The sequence below is a fragment of the Clavelina lepadiformis genome, chromosome 5 (genome assembly GCF_947623445.1).
Source record: "Clavelina lepadiformis chromosome 5, kaClaLepa1.1, whole genome shotgun sequence".
In the NCBI taxonomy this organism is placed as follows: Eukaryota; Metazoa; Chordata; class Ascidiacea; order Aplousobranchia; family Clavelinidae; genus Clavelina; species Clavelina lepadiformis.
Genome location: NC_135244.1, coordinates 20,008,418 through 20,027,402, shown reverse-complemented (window position 1 = coordinate 20,027,402; position 18,985 = coordinate 20,008,418). Strand labels below are relative to the sequence as shown.

Sequence of the window (18,985 nt, the reverse complement as noted above, 5' to 3'; positions counted from 1 at the left end):
GGACTAATCTTGGAGTGACCTATTCTTGGAGTGACCTACTTCACAGTTGGAGTCGTGGCGGTAAGAGTTGGCGGCGCATTGGCGGTAAGAGTTGGCGGTAAGAATTGGCGGTAAGAATTGGCGGTAAATGGCGGTAAGACTCCTGGGGTGGCACCACTATACTACTTAGGCTACTTCCTAAAGTAAAGGATGACCGTGTAGATATAATTTAAACAAATGTTGACATTGTATCTACTGTATGAGAATAACTCATTTATGGGAAAAAATCTCTTAAATATGTCGAGAAACTTAATATCGGAGATTGGACGATATCGATGTTGAAGATGATCGAAGATGTGTTTGTCGTCAGCGTAAACATGAAACGCCTTGTTGTCCGCTGAAAAATTCATCAGAAAATATAAATTGAGCTCACACGGTACTTTGTACCATGAAAAAGCTGATTCAGTGAAGTGTCTCAGTTGGGTCTTGAGTTGTTCACCACCTGTTATTCGTTGAAGAACTTTGAAGACTTATAAAAATAAACATTTTTCGACCTTTTTCAGAAAATATTTGTTGATTCGCATATACATGTGACCGAGACATTTGTACTTAAATTTCATGAATTATTTATAATTATTTGTCTTTCTGAAACCAATTTTGACTAATTTATAGAGCATTCGAAATCAGAAAAGCCTCTGCACTCCAAGTTTGTTACGGTTGAGTATTTAAAATAAACTGGGTTTAGTCAAACGCATTTATTTTCTTATTTCATCGTACGGTGTCGCAGAAGAGTAATCACATGAAAGTACACTTGGTCATTAAAAGTCATTTGACCGGGACATTTGGTCGTATCTGTTCTTCACAATGAGCTTTAAAATGTATTTCCTTTTAACATCTATTTTGGAAAACATAGAAAACCTTAGTTTGATTTTACAACTCGATCAAAAAAGAACAAACTCCGTATCAGCAACTGCAATCCTCAATTAGCTTTGTTGGATATCGGTTCTGTAGAAACTTTCTCTCGATGCTTGACAACCAGAACGACAAGCAACCTGGATCGCGTTTCACGATCAGCCAATTATGTTCTTCAATTTGGTCATTGTTTCATAACCATGCTTTCTGGTGATTATGTTATTATGTGATTATGAACCAAGTGATTATGTGTCGCGTGATTAAATGTCGCGTGATTAAGCATCCAAGTCGCGTGATTAAATGTCCTAGTGATTATGTGTCGCGTGATTAAGTGTCCTAGTGATTTTGTGTCGGTGGTTAAGCGTCGCGTGATTAAGTGTCGCGTGATTAAGTGTCGGTACACCTGAATGAAGACATAGAAATGCCTAAATGAACCCTAAAAATCGAGTTCGTTAGGGAGCCATGCCCCAATGCATTCCTTTGTAAATATGCGAGTGTTAGCAAGCCTTTTAAGTTATCAGCGTGTCCAGCCGGCTTTCAATTAGTTTTAGTCTAAAACAAATAACATTTTCCAGTGCAGTTTGAAGCCATTAAAACCAAAAAACACCCAATGCAATGTAAATGTTGGGAAAATGGAAAATTAAAAGTTAGATTAAGGCAAGACGTTAAATTTAGTGAGTATTTTTGCGTTATACATCAGCATATTTTTGCTCATTTATGGCACAACGTACCAGGGTCAAAATTCAGTAGGGTCAAGATACCAGGGATCAGTTAATGATGATTGATGATAATAACAGTTGGTATCTTCTCTTATATTACGACGCACAATAATTCAGGGTACAGTATTTCATTAAGTGAACGAAAAGACGATTTTATTCGAGCTAAAACAGCAAAAATTGAGAAGTTCTTTTTTATCGTCTTGAAATCTCGCACGTTGGCGGGATAGTTTCTGACCATCCAAGCGTAGTACAAGTGTTTGTCGATGGCCCCGTCAGCATAAAATCGGAAATTGTGCAGAAATAATCCACCTCATCGTCGAGCGCGTACGTGGACTGTGTCGGAAAAAACTGGATACTTTCGTCGATCCGCGTAGGAGGCGGCCCGCATGCTAAAACGTAGAAAAAGGTCGCTGGTTAAGTTAAGTTTTAAGGCAATTTTTTAAGTTTGTGTGTAGTTAGGAGAAAGGAGGGTAAGAAAATCGCTTTAACTTACCGGGATTAACGTACCCCTCTCACCTTTATAAGGTAATGCCTATTTTTTGAATGATTGCAATTCGTGAATTACTTTCCGCTCTGGTTGAGCGTGGCTTGCATTTCACTGTCGATGCTGAGTCAGACTTTGAAACCTCGATTTTGGCTTGTATGTTTAATTCTTATGCATTTCCTATATACTCACATGTAAGGAAGCAAGTCGGCGGTTCGTTGAACCATGTACCTCCGTCTGTCCTAGTACATTCGTTTTCTTCCGTTCCACTCAAAACGGCATTAGCATCACACACGTAGGTTACCATCTCCCCCACTGCGTAGCTACCTTGAAGCACCCCGGAAATGCCCCCAAAATCGGGTAAGGGCGGTCTACCACACGTGATTATTCCGCATGTCGGGGGGGAAAGTGACGACCATCTTCCGTTGTCCTGGCACTGATTCGTCGTCGGTCCGCTGATAATCTCCTGTGTTACATCATTGCACTGGTACGTCACTTGGTCGGGAAAGAAATACCCAACCTGAAGATTCTCCACGATTCCAACCGTGGGGTCCGTTGGTGGAGAGCCACAGTCTACCGCTATACCGGTAGAAAACAATACAAAAACGTTTTTACGTATGTTTGATTATGATAAGCGTATGGTTGTTATTCTTAATCACAACATGATAACAAAATGGTATTGAGTTTTACCGTAAGTACAGTATGATACATGGAAATTAAAGTTATGAAAATCGATGTAACTTACGAAAAATGAAACATGTCGGAGCCGAGTTAATCCACACACCAAAACCATCAACGTTTTGGCACATATTTGTCGTATCTCCTGAAACGATGGCTACCGGATCGTCGCAAGTGTAAGTGACCTCGGCTCCTACCGGAAATGCGCTCGGTATCGTGGTGCCTTCAATCCCGCCGTTAACAGGCAGAGGCGGTGGATCACATGTTATCTGCCCGCATACGGGTGCGTCGTTGGACCAGCCCGTAGGGGTATCCCCGATGCAAAGGTTTGTCATGGAGCCGCTGACGATGACTGATGGAAGATCGCAAACATACGTCACCTCGTCAAAGAAGAAATAAGGAGGCGGACCAGTGCTGTCAGAGAGACCTCCGTTGGCTGGCAGGGGCGGTAGATCGCAATCTCCAACTATTGAACAATCATCACAGCAAATTGGTGGGTCATTTATCCAAATTCCAGCAGCATCCACGGCGATACATTGGTTGGTTTCAGGCCCCAATACGTTGGTAGGTGGATCGCACGAGTAAAATACCGTGGAACCGGGTTCATAAGTAGCTTGAAGGACGCCGAGAATACCGCCGCCGTCTGGAAGCGGGGGTGGACCGCAGGTTGTCTCCGTCGCTAACCAGAAAAACATTTTTGAGAAAAAACAAACTTAACGCCGAAGCGGTGAGTTTGACAGGGTTTTTCCTTCCGATTATGAAACATTTTACTCTTTGTTGGATAAAAGTTGCAAGAAAAACATTGCCAGTCATGATATTTTCAATGGTTCCAGATCGCTTGCAACCAAATCTCATCTGGCTGGTTTTCAAATAAAATTTCAAAATAAAACGTAGAGCCACAAATCTTACGAAAAGTACATATTGGTGCAGAGTTGATCCAAATCCCAGGTGAGACACATGTATTGGTTTCACTTCCCACCAACGTAATTCCAGGTCCCACAATGAAACAAGTATAACTTACAATGGACTCTATCGGGTATGACGTCAGAATCGGAGTTTCGATGATAGTCGCAGTATCTGTGGTTGGAGGCGGGGCACAACTCTCCACGCCGTTGTCTGTGCATTTAATTCAAGAAATGATAATGACAAGCAGCTAGTACAGACTTGACATATCTTAACACTGCCCCTGCACAACTTTTCATGACAATCTACTATATAATGACCACTATACCAGAACAAATAAAAGGCGTATACGTCATTGCTTTAGTAAACTGAGGCTCAAATCATAATGTAAGTTATAACATCTGTTACCAAATATCTTATATTTCCCTCCGGCATTAGACGCAAGTAGTTAAGAGGTGGTTATATAACGGTTATATAACAGTTATATAGCAGAGGCGGTTATATAACTGCAGTTAATCTTGGCTGAAGTTACTCACTATTACAGTTATCCCCGGTGTAACCAGGAGGACATTCGCATTCGAAGCCCTGAATCCTGTCAATACATGTTCCCCCATTTTCGCAAGGATTAGAGGCACAATCATTGATGTCTAAAACAAAATATAAATACAACAAACCATAAGTTGTGCACTATCTGTGTTGACGTCACATAACCAAGGAAGATAAGCTTCTGCAGCAAGTGTTTGCTCACCCCTACACGCAGGAGGGTTTGAGAAGCCAGGTGGGCAGTCTTTTCTTATTTCTGGAACTGAATGCAAAAAATTTGATAATGACAATTGAAGTCAAACATCAAATAGCCAAAAACACCTGGATGCTAACAATAGCAAGCTTCGTAAATCATTTTGACAGTTTTGGTGATGTTAGTTATTTGGTTTCGAGTCCCAGGGCTCTATTTTCAAATTATTATCAATCTCTTTTATTTTGTTAGATCTTGTATCGAAAGACGAGAGTCAACTTACTGGTAAATGTAGGTTGGTAGCAGCGGTTGAGTTGCTCGTTCCAGCAGCAAAGAAATCTTGAACATGACGTCCTATGTACAGAACCAAGTTCTCATTAAGTCTGGTTAAAAATACTTGGATTTGAGAAGCCAGTAAAATTTGGGATAAACCTTGCTGAGTTTAAAAATCCTATTACCGGTCCATTAAGCCTCTGCCGCATCTTCTTGCCAAGTTACGCGAATTACATTGAAGAGTTACTGACGTGCCAGGAAATCCTGGTTGCCCACCACCGAACGTTGTTCCTGGACCTGGACCGACAGTTGGACGGAAATCCGTTACCACGGGCCGTTCTGCGTCTTCGTCCACTGTACAAGAGGAAGCAAGTTGAACGGATCGTTTCATATTTTACTGGTATTTGCATGCAACTGCACAGTTTAGGAGGTACACTGCGTATCTATATTCTAATCTATACTATTGTTCATTTTGGTGCATTTGTCCATAACGTGTGATGTTTGTGGTTCGTTAGTTTTTCCACATCATTGTATTATTCTCATAGCATCAGTTAAGCTCTCACTCACTTGGTTGATAGCAAATGCTTTGATCATAGCAACATCCCCTGCAAATAACATTAAAGCAGCTTAAAATAAATATTGATAAACTCAAATAACTGCTAAATGGTTTGTACTTATTTTAGGAGGAAACAACTCCCGAAAAGTACTAAGCCGCAAAATCAAATCTGGGTTCAACACAGGAGTGCACAACCACGAGATGCATTTGTGTACTTGTCCTCTGCTACCCAAATTGTGACGTCATTTAGTTGTGCACTTTTGCACGTTGCGTATTATCAGGAACGTTTGGTCAAAACAGTTGTCAAAATATGGCAATCAACGCAAAATTGCTTGTCAGGAAACACATGAAACTTATCAATGACTAATGATATTCAACGAGGTAACGTTTTGTATAAAGTTTCAACTTAATAGCAAACTAACATGACTCACCGTAATTCGCAAGTTTCTCTACTGACTGAGAATCCTGCGCAAACTCGTCTTGAAAATTTCGAAATCTGACATCTCCTGAAAGCACGAAAATCACGCAATTGACTTTAATAAAGCAAAAAAGCCTTCACAGTTTAATAACCATTGGGTTTTAACTTTTGACCTTGCAGGTTTGGTTACATTAAAGTATTCAAACTGTTCTAAATGACACAATTAAGTAAAACGCTTAAACTCACGGACAAATTTCTTCTCCGCAGTTCTCTGACTGGGAAGTTTCACATCCGGGTTCACTGCACTGACGCGTTCTACTTCTCGTCCCACCACCACCACAAGAGGCGCTACAATCCGACCAGAGAGACCAGTCTGTCGGTATTAAGAAGTTACTCAAAGTCTTACTAGTGCTGGGTAAACTCTGATTAAACATGTAATTTTTAGAATATTTTTTAGGTTTACCGGAGCTGGCTGGAAAGAACATCTCATTGCATTCAGGAATGGCCAAACTTAAAGGAGATGAGTCTTTAGTGATCGCCTCGAGACGGTAAGGCCACCTGGCAACACCTGGTTCTACTGACGACAAAGTTTCAACGTTGTTTCCATTGCAGTCTCTCAGCTCGGCTCTACACACGGTTTTGTTTGGAGTTTGTTTAAGAACGACAGGTAGAGGCAGTGGTTGACAATTTGAATGGAAGAAGAATTGGATTTTGCATGACGATGGGATATAACTTATACAAACACATGTAGTACACACATACATGGGTTGTATGAGCACAAAGGTAGAATTGTAAGCAGAAATGGTCAATAGAAGCTCAAAATGCAACAATACCACTCACGAACAAATGGTGTGACCTTCTACAAATTGAAAGACCGATGGGAAATCTAGAGCCGGCCGGTTGGGCGGAAAGCTAACTTTTCCTTGATTACAAGCGGTATATTGCCGGACCGTGGGTGAGTTAGGGTAATACGGTTCCTCTGGTTCTTCGACACACAACTCTGAAAAAAATGTTTCTAAAACTCTTTAAATGCGAGCTTTCGTGATAAAGTCTACTATGTATATCTTGCTGGCAAGCGTGAAATATCACAAATATTTGTCTGAGAATATATTTTGTACAAAAAGAAAAAGAAAGTTACCTTGGTTGCCAAATGGCGTACCGGCACCAAATTGAAATGACTCGTATACAACTGCAAACAAAACAAGAATATAAAGTTTGTAAACAATGAAGACCCAAGACATGTGAATCGACCAACTCACTTATTCCGTTTGAAATGTCTCTCTCGTATTGGAAAATGCAGTCGGAGCTCGGAGGAAAAAGAAAAGAACTATTTTTCAGATAAAAGTCCAACCTTGCTCTCCAGCATTCCGCCGTGTCTTGGCCTTGCTGCTCGCTGAGTGTTACAAGAAATGTTTGATACTGATTGTTGCAATGAGAAATCTTAGAATTTTATGATTACTACTGTATTTTATTGTAATAATACAATAATTGTGAGTATAATAACGATAGTTTTAATTATGTTTGAAAGATACTATTATACCTTTGTTTGCTCACTGTATTTGCATGCAGGGGATGTTTAGGAATTTACAAAAGTAGAATATGTACCTGCAAACGTTCTCGTCACTTATGTCATACCAAAACGTATCTAAAACCGTGGTGTCTATCACGCTTTGCCAGTCCCAGACATCGCCAACCTGCTCAAGGAGAAATGATATGTTTTAATAATTGCGACGAATAACCTTAACCAAAACAAATGGACGTTGCTACATGACTTGACACAAGTCCTGCACAGCGTTCGGCTGACCAGAAGTTAGACACATAAGAGGCGTTGCACATGAAGCTTATTATGCCTGTATAAATTTTTAAAACAGGACCAAGATCATCACTAGAAAAAGTCATAAAATATGGAATTAGAAAAATAGCGTACATCGGTATTATTTACTTCGGCTAAGACTTGTGGGCACTGAATATACCGTTTTAATATGAATTTCCAGTAGATAATTTTAAACTTCCTGTCGTTATTATACGTCTATCGTGTTTAGATGGATGCAGTGGGTGATCACGTACTCAATGTTATTTTTAGATTCTATTTCTGGTTGCAATATAAGCGACAGGTGTGTTATGCCTCCTTACAGCTATTCATATCAGTATGTTCTGGGACATATGTTATATTAGCTCCTCATGCTGTTACGAAACGAAAAATTGTGGATTAACTTGATAATCAAGAATGAAAATGTGATAGTGCTGGTAATTATTTGCAACAAAATTTTGATGGCTGCAATTTATGAAGCTTTTTCAAAATCATGTTCGCAATTAGAGTGCATTACTCAACAACCAACAAAACACAATGCAGCGAGTGTTTGCAAAAATGTCGTCTTAAGCCTTTAAAATAAAATTGTCAAAATAGTTTCGCTGAAGACAGGAGTACATACGAAATACATGACATACGAATACAATACACATACACGAACATAGTCATTAGCAATCACGACTCTGTTACCGCTTTTCACGACATGCTTACGTTATTTCCTCCTAACTTTCACAATAATTTTGAAAACATTGAAATATATTCCGACGTTATGAAAGAATTAATACTCATAAACATACTACAGCGACCGCAAAGAAATTGCCTCAGATTTCTGGTTTCTTATCTCAATTTCATCAAAACACGAAGAAATGCTTGCACTGTGCCACCTATAAGTCCGCTTGTAACACTCTGAACTTGATACCAAAACTATATTACCGCCTGAAGGCAAGCTGGTGTTTTATGCGTGGGAGTTTTTTTAACAAAAATATCTTTGAGTGTCTTTATGATGTGGTAATCTTGCACTAAAATAATGGAACTAAAAATGTCATTTTTATGTTTTCAATGCAATCTTTTAAAAGTCACAAGTATATCGACTGATAATCAACTCGTAAAAGGATAATTATTATCGAAGCTTTAATTTTTTACAAAAAGAATTTAATCTTACGTCCTTTATTTTTAACTCCATATCAGAAATTTTCTTTTAAACCTTCAAAACCTTAATTAGTTTTTAGTTTTGAAGTAATTTTTATAAATATTTCCAAGTGCAAGATGTTCTTCTAATGGTTTCGATTGACGATAAACCACGTTGCAAAACTACAATTACATCATCAGTTAACGAAACTCTTATACGTCATCTCACCATATCTCTCATGCAATTGGTGAAATAGTTTCTCAGCCCTTCTGTGTTCGCAACATTCACATCATTGAGGTCGGCTTTTCTCTTCTTCCTCTCAACCGCTCCGTGGAGAGCGCTATGACAAGCTGAGAAAGCAAGATGTCATTTCAACCTTCTCACAAATAAGATCTTCTGAAAGCTACGTCTTGTGTCGGTCTATAGCTAAACTCTTACCTTGGCCAAGTTGAATGTAGCAAACAAAACAGAAGAGAGTGAGAAATAATGTTAACTGCATACTCTGCGTTGTTACGCTACACCACTGACATATAACCAGTATAAATCGTCAACCAATACTCTCGGCAGTCATGCCAATATTTTGCCCGGGAGGCAAATATATCGGCCCGGGTATTGCTACATTTTGCTTGGGACAAAACCGGTAAAGTAAGACAAATGTGATTTTATTAATGCTCCGTTATCTCAGTTATCTTTTATCTTGCGATTTGTGACGAGTGTTACTGAAAGATGCTCGGATAACTCCTTGCAATTTTAAGCTTTTTCTCAACATTGCCCTTAAATAAGAAAAGTTATAGGCAACGTGATAATAATCGCAAGTGTTTGGTCTCGGTGTTGACAATATATTTCCGGGGGTCGCGCAATCGCCCCATGTTACGTCATATAAGTTACTTAAAAAGATTGCAAGCAGACCTGCATTTTTTCATTCCGCCTCAGGGCTGACGTCATGCATTGTAATTTACAGGTCACGGTGACTAGTCAGCAATTTATTTAACAACCAGTGCTCAAATTAGTAAACTTTACTAAATTAGGTTACCCGGAAGGTCATTGTCAAAGCGTTGGATATTCGCTTTAGTACATTTCGGTCAAGCTTCAAATTGCTGGTTTCCTGCTGTAAAACGGTCAAACGAAGCCGCAAAATTGTTATTTACGTCAAATATCTTGCACAGTTTCTGTTTTAATAAAAGTGACTGCATAAAAGAACGACCTTGACCATCACGTCAAAAATGTGAGGAAGTTTGATCGGTTTAGGCTGAAATTAATGTGCTGCTATTAAACACATTCGAATTAATCCAACCGCGAAAACACCAAATGTACTACTACAAGTTATCGAACGAGAAACATGATTATAATTGAGGTCGAAGCTGACTGACAACAATCATTCAGCCTCAGGTAAAATCCACGAAAACTCTCAAATCCTGAAAATAAAATTTTATATACCAGAAAAACAAAACAGACTAATAGATGTTAAATACAGCAGTGACGTAATATCGTGTGAACATGTTGCTGCAAAACTTAATATGTAAATAAAAATTACTATTTTAGTGCTATAAAACGACCAAAAACAATCAAGTGTTAAAGTTGCTCTTCTTATTTGTCCATCAGCTACGGTTTTGTTTGTCCAAAACAAAAATAGCCTGAAGCCCTAAACAGTTGCATTTACAACTCTTTGCAACCAAACAAGTGTGCTAGAATCGTGTTACAAACAGCTTCTCCCGCATGCAATGGTGTGATTACGGGAAACAAACACAAAAGCCTTGCTAAAACAAAAGCAAACACAAAGTACATTTGCTAAAAAGTGCCTTTGGAATGTAATAAAACTTAAGTGTTAATCTCAAGACATGAGAGTTCTACTTGTGTACACTGCCTTGACTTAAAATCGATCGAATAAAAGCAGACAAAATAACATACAACACAGCATAGGATCTAATTATACCACAGCGAAAACGAACTGGCACGTAAATGTTAGACCCGATGGGGAAATTTGAGAAGTAATTCATGTAAGTTTAATAATGAGCATTTGTATGCTTATTCCTTATACCTCGGTGTTGTGCTGAATATTTTTGATTTCTACTCGCACTAATTATAGCAATGTCGTGAAATAAACACGGACGCATAAAACAGTAAAACGCACGTTTAAAAGCTTGAAACGTTTCCTAACTAATTGGCCTAAACACCAGTTTTAAAGTTTTTAATTTTCTTCAGAATGGATAATATGAGAGAAGGCAAATACCAGAAGTTTGAGACCGAATTTCAAACCGACGAGATAAATCAAAGTAAAGATTGATTAGCAGCCAAGTTCTTATTTAGGTCGTACTTGTAAGGTTCAGGTTTTACCGATTTATTCTGTTGTATGTTTACTAAGTTTGCGAAATAGTGTTTTAAACGTCATAAAATAACCTACTTATGAACGCAATTAATAAGTAATAATTAATAATCTTGTCTCGCATTTGATGTTGAAACAATTACAGTTGAAAAATTATACAAAATTTCCAGCGCCAAATGCTTCAAAATGGACCAACGTTGCAATTGGTCGCAATAAATGGAAGATTGTCGCGATTCTGCTTTCAATTTTCGCCATCACTGTCACGGTTTTAGCGATAGTAGCTTTTGTAAAGGTGAGTGTTTGCCACTAGTTTAACATCATTGAATCGGGCTATACACACAATTGGTCGTGCTTTGCCTTAAGTATAAAAGCGCTGACTTATTTTATTTGTAAACAGTTACAACAATCGCAAAAGAACGATGCAGAAGGGGAACCAAAAGCTCCTATAAGCAGCATTAACGAAAAGTACAAATCGAAAGGTATAATCAGCATTTGGAAACACTGGGGTTTAATACATAGAAAATTTTAGTAATGCTTTAAAAATATCACAGAGCCTAGACCAAACTGCACGGAGCTTTTCAAGGTTACAAAAGTAAATGATTTCTATGTCTTGTCTTCGAGTTGTGAATGCAAAGGAGATAATTGCTCTTTTGCGGCACCGTTCGGCAATATAATTGTAAGTAATTGACTGTTGGGTGGCGTTGAGCACAGTCAGAAGAAAGCAAAGCGATTACAAAAACAAACTTTTGCAGAGCACTTCACAATTTATCATACCTTTTGAATCGATGGAAAATCACTCGGTAACCATCAAAGCAACACCAGTCTCCAGCAAGCCTTGGTAAAACAACTATTTAACAAACTCTTGGAATAACGAATCTTGTAAGAACTATCATTTATTTAAAGGCCGACCATCAACTTCAAATCCGATTCCTCTAATGTCATATACTTTCACATTTCGGTCCGCATAGACAGGCAAGTAGTGTTGAGAAATGTAAAGTTTAATGATACATGGAATGCTTCAAAGAGGGAATTACAATTACTTGGAGATCGTTACCCCTTCACCGTTGGCCGAGAATTTAAGGCGAGAGTTTGATGAAGTGGAACTTGATGTCACTTATTTTACACATGGATTAATGAAGGTTTGAAATTATGTCACAGATGGTTATTTCAGTGGACACCGAAGCATTTCATGTGTACGTCGACGACCAACACATCTTCGACTTCAATCATCGTCACCGTCCAATCTCCGATATAAAGTTTCTTACCGTTGATGACAAATTTGACCTTAAAGAAGTCAGGTTTAACTGATGGAAACAAATGTCCCCCGAGTGCGCAGTTTGTAGCTCTAAAAAATCTTATGGACTTTGTTGGAAACCTAATAACTCAGTGCGAATATGTGTAACTGCATTTTCTAAAAGTACTGTGTTCTTTGTGTATAAACAAATGATTTAAAACATAAATACAAAAAGTAAAATGTAAGTAATGAGAAACACAAAATGTCAAAGGCATCGCTCCGCTGTATGTTTGCACGTCAGTTCCAGTGACAAATGACGGTGTGGACAGCAAAGAACGGAAACAATAATGCTTTGATTAATGCATCATGTTTTCTCATAACCTTCGTAGCGCAATTGTTGAGTTGATAGGTCGCCGTAATGAGTTTTAAGCACAAGGTTTAAATCTCCAGAACGGTGCATGAAGATACATACAACGGTGTACAGAACATACATGAAATCATCACCCAACAACGTTGAATGATTAGCGACAAACTAACGCGTAGAATTATACGATTACACTGTGTAGGTTGTACAAGAAAGAAATTGAATTTGAGTCAGACTAAGTGCCGAGCTCTCAGGTCTCAAAGGATCGGAGAAGTTCACTTTCAGAAAACAACGATACTCGATACAACGGAAAAGCGATTGCATATGGTGAGGGAATGACGTATAAAAGAACTCGATGTTGAAAATATTTGATCAGTGACTATAGGCAGCCAGCGACGAGATTTAATTTTGAAGTTTCTCGACTTTATTTGGAATGGTGAACTCAGAAACCCGATATAACAAATTTGACGGCGGGTTTGAAGATGATGAAAGAAATCTATGTAAGCAATTTCAGCATCAAGTCGGCTTTTATTGCTGCACCATCATGTAAATTGTAAACAGATAAATTTTAAATCTTTTCTCAGCAGCAACTATTTCAAGATGGATTAAAGTAGAATGTGGTACAAATAAATGGAAATTGATCGCTGTTCTCGTTTCGATATTTGCCACTATAGTAACAATTTTAGCCATAGTGGCTTTTGCTAAGGTAAGTTTTAGCAGCAGTTATAAACTCAGGGTTGTCCATGGGAATACGTTTTGCGCAGGATGAGACATAAAACTGTGGACAAGGGATTTGCCTCGTATCTTATGGACGGTTAATTTTAGTATATACTGAGAAATAATAAAGGCTGCTATTTCTCTCACTACTATTTCACCAGAAAAATTGCGCGTTCGAAGCATTTTTCACAGTTTCTTGTTAACCTAACTTAAATGTTGTAACATAGTAGCCTAAACTTAACCTTAACCTGCCTTCTAATTTACTGTAAAGTAAATCTAACTCCAGTAAAACCTTGAATAGCTAATATCAACTTTTTGAATACCCATTCTCCCAACCTAACCGCTTATCTTTAACCATAGGCTGCGTGACCTATTTACGGTGAAATAGCGACACTCAATAATAAAACATTTCAAATTCGGGACGGGACTATTAGATGCTGGAACGGGATGAAGATAATTCTCCTATCAACAACCCTGCTAAAAAATAAACGCCACTGAAAAAGAAGTATTTGTGACTATCCTGAAATTAAAGCATTGGCTTGTTGTATTTGTCACCAGTTACAGCAAGCTCAAGATGACAAGATGATCCAACAAAGTCAGATAATGAGTCTTAAAGGATCGTGCGAAGTCGAAGGTAAAACTCAAAAGTAAAATGTTTTTAAATAAGCATTCTGTCAAAAATATCGTCCACAAATAAACCGGGCAGAAAGTTTTGCGTGAAACTTAATAGCCACGTAACATCAGCAGCACTAGAAACATATTTCTATAAAGGTGCGTTTAAAAAACTTGTAAATTTTTTCAAAACGACTGTTTTCCAGAACCTCAAGTAAACTGCTCGGAGCTGTTTAAAGTGAAAAAGTTGTATGATTTCTATGTTTTGTCGTCGACTTGCAAATGCGAAGTGGACAACTGTACTTTTGCGCCACCATTTGGCAACGTTATTGTAAGCAAATAACAGTGATTTATCAACAATGTCGAACGTAAGTTATTGAAATTTATTCTGTAGAGCACTTCACAATTTCTTGTACCTTATGAATCGATGGAAAATCACACGGTGACCATCAAAGCAACGCCAACGACAAACTCGCCATGGTAAAGCACAGAATCATTTTGGTGTCAATCATTTGAAATAGTCTAATACTCTAATATATCAGGTTTGTAAAAAGACCTTCATATTTTTCAGGCCTACAGTGGATTTCAAACCCGATTCGTCAGAAACTATTTACTTTCATATGTCGTTCCGTATAGAAAGGCAACATATTGTAAGAAATGCTTATTACGATGGTAGTTGGAACGCAAAAGAAGAATTAACGTTAAATACAAACTATTACCCATTTTCAATTGGTCAAGAGTTTAAGGTGAGGACTCTGAGAAAAAAGCAAAAAAGAAAAAAGGTTTTTTAAACTTTGGGTAAAAATAAAACCTTTTACAGATGAAGATTTCAGCTGACAGGGAAGCATTTCATGTTTACGTCGACGACAAACACATCTTTGACTTCAATCATCGATATCGTCCAATCTCCAATATTAAGTTTCTTGATATTGACGATAAATTTGACCTAAAAGAAATCACTTTTAATTGAAGAAGGAACATAATCTATACTAATGCTCCTGTTACACGTATTTAATAGTTGCTGTTGTTAACGAGTTTTAAGCTTTTACCTTGAGGTAACCAAAAGAAATATACGATTTTTTTTCGTATAAACACACTTGATAAAGTTTTACTTGTTAGCGGAAAATGCAGCAACGAAAGTCGGTGGTAACCGGTAAAAGTGTATTAAGCAATATATTTGTGGCTTCTACAACAGACTCCCGGTATTTTTGAATAAGTGCGTTACGTGCAACCCATTGCAGTTAAAACATAAAAGCAAACTTCTTGTCATTCGAAGACGTCTCTAATATCCGTCTTTTCAAGGTCAGCGAGTCAACTTTCCACGTTATAGAAATCGGAGAGCTAAGCAGACTGGTCTTGGTATATTTTAGCTTAAATTATTAAATTGTTATTGGTTTGCTTAAAAGTTGTTCCTCCGACAGCGCCTATCTATTACCTCATTGAAAGGGAGGGGACGACTTACCCCGGAAACTATTATGCTGGAATTGTGCAGATTTTTCCCTATAACCTTCATAGTTTAATTCTTCATTTGACATGATACGTTACAATAACGTAATTTTGAATCTAAAATCTCTTCGAAAAATCTATTCCACTCCGCACGATATCGCAAACTAGCTCAAAACTATATGATCATACTTTGCATGAAAGATTTCAGGGCATGAGTCAGACTACAAATATTCAGTCCTGAAAACGAAAGCTCAGTGGATTCCTGAAAACATGAATAACGTTTAGGTCAGACAAGAAAAACGATCAAAAAATTCTCGGCTTAATTTCAAAGCGACCCGGTACACCCAAGTGTCTTGACATAGGCCTATACATATACAAATGCTGACATGTAATTTAACAATGCATGGATGGATCAATTCATCAAACAACGCGCTCGCATAATTCCACCAGTGTAGATTTTGCTTACAACTTGGCAAGAAGTAATTTGTAAGCATTGCAACTTCGGGAGGGATTTTTGCACGTTCTATGGCTGAATGCCGATTAACAAAAAGATGACTAAAAGATAGGCCAATTCGTGACAACATATAACATAGCTTTACCTCGAAAATTTTCTTCTAATTCTTTAGAGATATTTAAACATATTTTGTAGATTGCATTTAATTGCTTCTTTTTAACGCAACAGCTCGTGCAGCTTTCCCTACCTGCTCGTAATGCCAGAAAAGAACGAAAAATGGAGTTCCCCTCTCTATAATAAACCCTTTCCGAGTTACCGTCTGGGTGGCAAGATTTTTTTGATCTTGTGTAATTAACAATGGAAATTGTCGACCCACTTTTATACGTTTTGAAATTGCAAACGTTTTAGGCATCGGATTGTAACGATTTCGCTCAGGTGAGTAGCATGTATATGAATTCGATATAACGTCTGGATACGTGGTTAGCGAATCATGCGATGTAAATTGCGAAATAATTTGCGTGTTATCTGTTATCTTTAATACCGTACGCGATAAAAACTCAAATTTGTTAAACTTTGGATCGTAAGAAAATAACTATTTCGAAGTTGTTTTATTTGCAGCCAGTTACAATAAGAATTTATGGATCAGAAACTATAGATTTACGGATAAAATTCCGCGTTGAACAAAACATTTTATGTCGATATGTTACATTTCGGTGTAAAGCAGTCAGTGACCCTTTGAAACGCAAGTCCACGTTAGTGACAGTTAGTTTTCAAAAAAACTTCATTTAAAAAAACAGATGAAGTACACCAGATAAATTGGCATTAATTTCAAACTAAATGATTCTTATGGTCAGTACTTGCTAAGTAATTAAATGAGAATTTTCGTGACAAGACACAACACGGCCTGTTCCGGAACTACGTGTATAAAAACATTTCTCACACAAAATATTGCCAGTTATTATAGTTTATCCTCAAATCTTGTGACAATGGAAAACACAAATGGTGATTACCATAAATTCGGGGCTGAATTTCAAAGCGATGCAGTACAGCTAAGTGAGTATTGCGACGATTCTAAACATTCAAATAATGTAATGTAGCATTTACCACAAAATGTGGTAATGTTAGAAATCTGCTGTTAGAAATCTGCTGTAATTTTCAGCAACAAATTCTTCAAGATTCAGTGAGGTGGGAAATGGCAGAAATAAATGGAAAATTGTCGCCATTGTCATGTCTATCTTTGCCATCCTATTTGGAGTTTTAGCGATAGTAGCTTTTGTAAAGGTGACTCTATGTAAGCTATTGGGCTAAATATAACAGAAAGATTTAATTCTGTAGTTGAATTTTTTTTAAAACCATTAAAAATGGAATATTTATAAATTTTGATATACCAGTTACAACAAGCGCAGCCGGGAACCATTTCGGTGCAAAACGTCATCGAAAATCAAGCACAACAACAAAAGCAACTAGATACCCAACAACAACAAAATCAAACGGTCGTTCAGCAAGTAAAGTGCAAGGCCCAAGGTAGGAGGTTGAACAACTTCAGCAACGGTACTAACGAGTTTTGATTCTGTCAAATACTCAGAAAGATTTCGCGTTGCAGAACCTCAAATAAATTGCACGGAGCTGTTTAAAGTGAAAAAAATGTATGATTTCTATGTTTTGTCTTCGAGTTGTGAATGCGAACTGGACAACTGCTCTTTTGCGCCACCATTCGGAAACATCATTGTAAGCAGATAAAAATGCTGTATTTTACAGGTAGGCTTACAAATTCGGTGACATTTCAAAATAATAAAAAGCATTTTGTGTATTATTGTATACAGAGCAATTCGGATTTTCTGATTCCTTTTACATCAATGGAAAATCACACTGTGACTATCAAAGCAATTCCCACAAGTAGAACAGCATTGTAAGCTTATTGCAGATGAATAAATCAACATAAAAATATCAAATATTGACCATAAACTGACAACTAACGTTCTGGATATGAAAGTTAAAAATTCAAAATAACTTTCTTGCAGCTCTGGTATCAACTTTAAGACGAATACTTCCCAAATCATTTACTTTCATATATCGGTGCGCATAAGCAGTCGACTTGTGGTGAGAAATTCATATCTTGACGACAGATGGGATGCAGAAGAAAGGCAGTTGGATGGATTCAAATATCCATTCAGTGTTGGCCGTGAATTTAAGGCAAGAGATTGAGCAAAATAAACTTGAGGACAATAATCTTGCTACATACAATGGCTTCATATTTTTTTTTTATACAGATGGACATTTCAGTGGACAGAGAAGCATTTCATGTTTACGTCGACGACCAACACATCTTCGACTTCAATCATCGCTATCGTCCAATCTCCGATATAAAGTTTCTTGAAGTTAATGATATTTTTGACCTTAAAGAGGTCACATTTAACTAACCTTGAAGTTTAAAACACGAAACAATTTATGTACATATGTTTTTCCATATGCTGTAGTACGGGTAGATTTGTTTTCATAACGTGTAATAGTTTGCAAAACATATGCTGTGGTATAATGCTCATTCTATTTTTGTCAATTTCCGAGTGGCAGGTAGCTGTAAGGTTTAATAATCTAATAAAATCTTTTACCGTTTATTGCAAAATATCTAAGTTAGTTAGATTGTTGCATGTTTTGAAAATATAGTTTTTGGCGCGACAAATTTTGGTTATTACCACATTTGCTTGTGTTGCGACCTAATCTACAGTAACTCTTTGGTTTTATGGGAAATTTTCGTAAAGAGTTGGCAGGATAACGAAGTGTAGAAATGTAATTAAAATTTGAGCAATTTCGTGACGACATTTAATCACTTTATACCGGAAACGAGTGGTTTTAAAGCTTAGAATTAATTGATCGTAAAGTAAATGTGTTGTTGACAAAGTTTATTAGCAGTTATAGTCTTTATCTTCGACTAAGAGTTTTAAGCAAACTCAGAATGCAGAAAAGTAAAATCGATTATCAAAAGTTCGACGATGAATCACATACTGGTTCCGTAAATTTACGTAAGTAATCATAAGCACTTGTAGTTGTCTTGTAGAGAGTTAAAGTTTACTAAATTATTTTCAGCACCAAATTTGTCAAGTTCGAGCAACGCAGGAAAAAGCAGAAATATTTGGAAGACTGTCGCACTTTTGCTTTCGCTATTTGTCATAACATTTGCTGCTTTAGCAATAGTAGCTTTTGCAAAAGTTAGTACGGGCGATTAGAATAGGCTACGAATAAA

The 18,985-nt window shown here is 37.5% G+C and overlaps 5 protein-coding genes across 6 annotated transcripts in view; 4 read left to right on the top strand and 1 right to left on the bottom strand.

Moving 5' to 3' along the window:
• LOC143459401 (UDP-galactose translocator-like) overlaps positions 1–18,985 on the top strand; it is a 92,615-nt gene that overhangs the window by 8,178 nt on the left and 65,452 nt on the right. The gene's annotated exons all lie outside the window — the stretch shown is intronic.
• Positions 1,688–9,162, bottom strand: LOC143460878 (uncharacterized). Its single transcript, XM_076958545.1, has 18 exons — positions 9,033–9,162; positions 8,823–8,944; positions 7,261–7,349; positions 6,915–7,048; positions 6,794–6,844; positions 6,496–6,655; positions 6,119–6,282; positions 5,902–6,028; positions 5,669–5,743; positions 5,249–5,286; positions 4,867–5,035; positions 4,692–4,762; positions 4,424–4,480; positions 4,212–4,322; positions 3,682–3,888; positions 2,840–3,451; positions 2,287–2,673; positions 1,688–1,999 (listed from the first exon to the last, which is right to left on the bottom strand). The coding sequence occupies exons 1-18, from the start codon at positions 9,091–9,093 to the stop codon at positions 1,803–1,805; spliced, it is 2,832 nt and encodes a 943-aa protein (XP_076814660.1). The 5' UTR covers positions 9,094–9,162; the 3' UTR covers positions 1,688–1,802.
• LOC143460150 (galectin-5-like) lies at positions 10,697–12,396 on the top strand. Its single transcript, XM_076957553.1, has 7 exons — positions 10,697–10,867; positions 11,088–11,209; positions 11,315–11,396; positions 11,469–11,593; positions 11,670–11,755; positions 11,821–11,998; positions 12,076–12,396. The coding sequence occupies exons 1-7, from the start codon at positions 10,798–10,800 to the stop codon at positions 12,223–12,225; spliced, it is 813 nt and encodes a 270-aa protein (XP_076813668.1). The 5' UTR covers positions 10,697–10,797; the 3' UTR covers positions 12,226–12,396.
• On the top strand, positions 12,599–15,103 carry LOC143459824 (galectin-3-like). 2 transcript variants are annotated; one of them, XM_076957115.1, is made up of 7 exons: positions 12,599–13,015; positions 13,103–13,221; positions 13,791–13,866; positions 14,051–14,175; positions 14,239–14,324; positions 14,416–14,590; positions 14,665–15,103. In XM_076957115.1, the coding sequence occupies exons 1-7, from the start codon at positions 12,949–12,951 to the stop codon at positions 14,812–14,814; spliced, it is 798 nt and encodes a 265-aa protein (XP_076813230.1). In that variant the 5' UTR covers positions 12,599–12,948; the 3' UTR covers positions 14,815–15,103. The 2 variants fall into 2 exon arrangements, with proteins under 2 accessions (XP_076813230.1, XP_076813229.1); XM_076957114.1 differs by having other exon boundaries at positions 12,600–13,015; positions 13,100–13,221.
• LOC143459586 (uncharacterized) lies at positions 17,140–17,949 on the top strand. Its single transcript, XM_076956802.1, has 4 exons — positions 17,140–17,268; positions 17,348–17,472; positions 17,568–17,653; positions 17,766–17,949. The coding sequence occupies exons 2-4, from the start codon at positions 17,389–17,391 to the stop codon at positions 17,947–17,949; spliced, it is 354 nt and encodes a 117-aa protein (XP_076812917.1). The 5' UTR covers positions 17,140–17,268; positions 17,348–17,388.

Coding starts and splice junctions, on each gene's coding strand:
- LOC143460878 (XM_076958545.1), bottom strand. CDS start 9,093: ATGCAGTTAACATTATTTCTCACTCTCTTCTGTTTTGTTTGCTACATT. Junction 4,763..4,866: donor GGCAGAGGCTTAATGGACCG/GTAATAGGATTT, acceptor TTCTGTACATAG/GACGTCATGTTCAAGATTTC. Junction 4,481..4,691: donor CTACCAACCTACATTTACCA/GTAAGTTGACTC, acceptor TTTTGCATTCAG/TTCCAGAAATAAGAAAAGAC.
- LOC143460150 (XM_076957553.1), top strand. CDS start 10,798: ATGGATAATATGAGAGAAGGCAAATACCAGAAGTTTGAGACCGAATTT. Junction 11,210..11,314: donor CGATAGTAGCTTTTGTAAAG/GTGAGTGTTTGC, acceptor ATTTGTAAACAG/TTACAACAATCGCAAAAGAA. Junction 11,999..12,075: donor CCGTTGGCCGAGAATTTAAG/GCGAGAGTTTGA, acceptor ATTATGTCACAG/ATGGTTATTTCAGTGGACAC.
- LOC143459824 (XM_076957114.1), top strand. CDS start 12,949: ATGGTGAACTCAGAAACCCGATATAACAAATTTGACGGCGGGTTTGAA. Junction 13,867..14,050: donor AGGATCGTGCGAAGTCGAAG/GTAAAACTCAAA, acceptor ACTGTTTTCCAG/AACCTCAAGTAAACTGCTCG. Junction 14,176..14,238: donor CACCATTTGGCAACGTTATT/GTAAGCAAATAA, acceptor TTTATTCTGTAG/AGCACTTCACAATTTCTTGT.
- LOC143459586 (XM_076956802.1), top strand. CDS start 17,389: ATGTATGATTTCTATGTTTTGTCTTCGAGTTGTGAATGCGAACTGGAC. Junction 17,473..17,567: donor CACCATTCGGAAACATCATT/GTAAGCAGATAA, acceptor TATTGTATACAG/AGCAATTCGGATTTTCTGAT. Junction 17,654..17,765: donor CCCACAAGTAGAACAGCATT/GTAAGCTTATTG, acceptor ACTTTCTTGCAG/CTCTGGTATCAACTTTAAGA.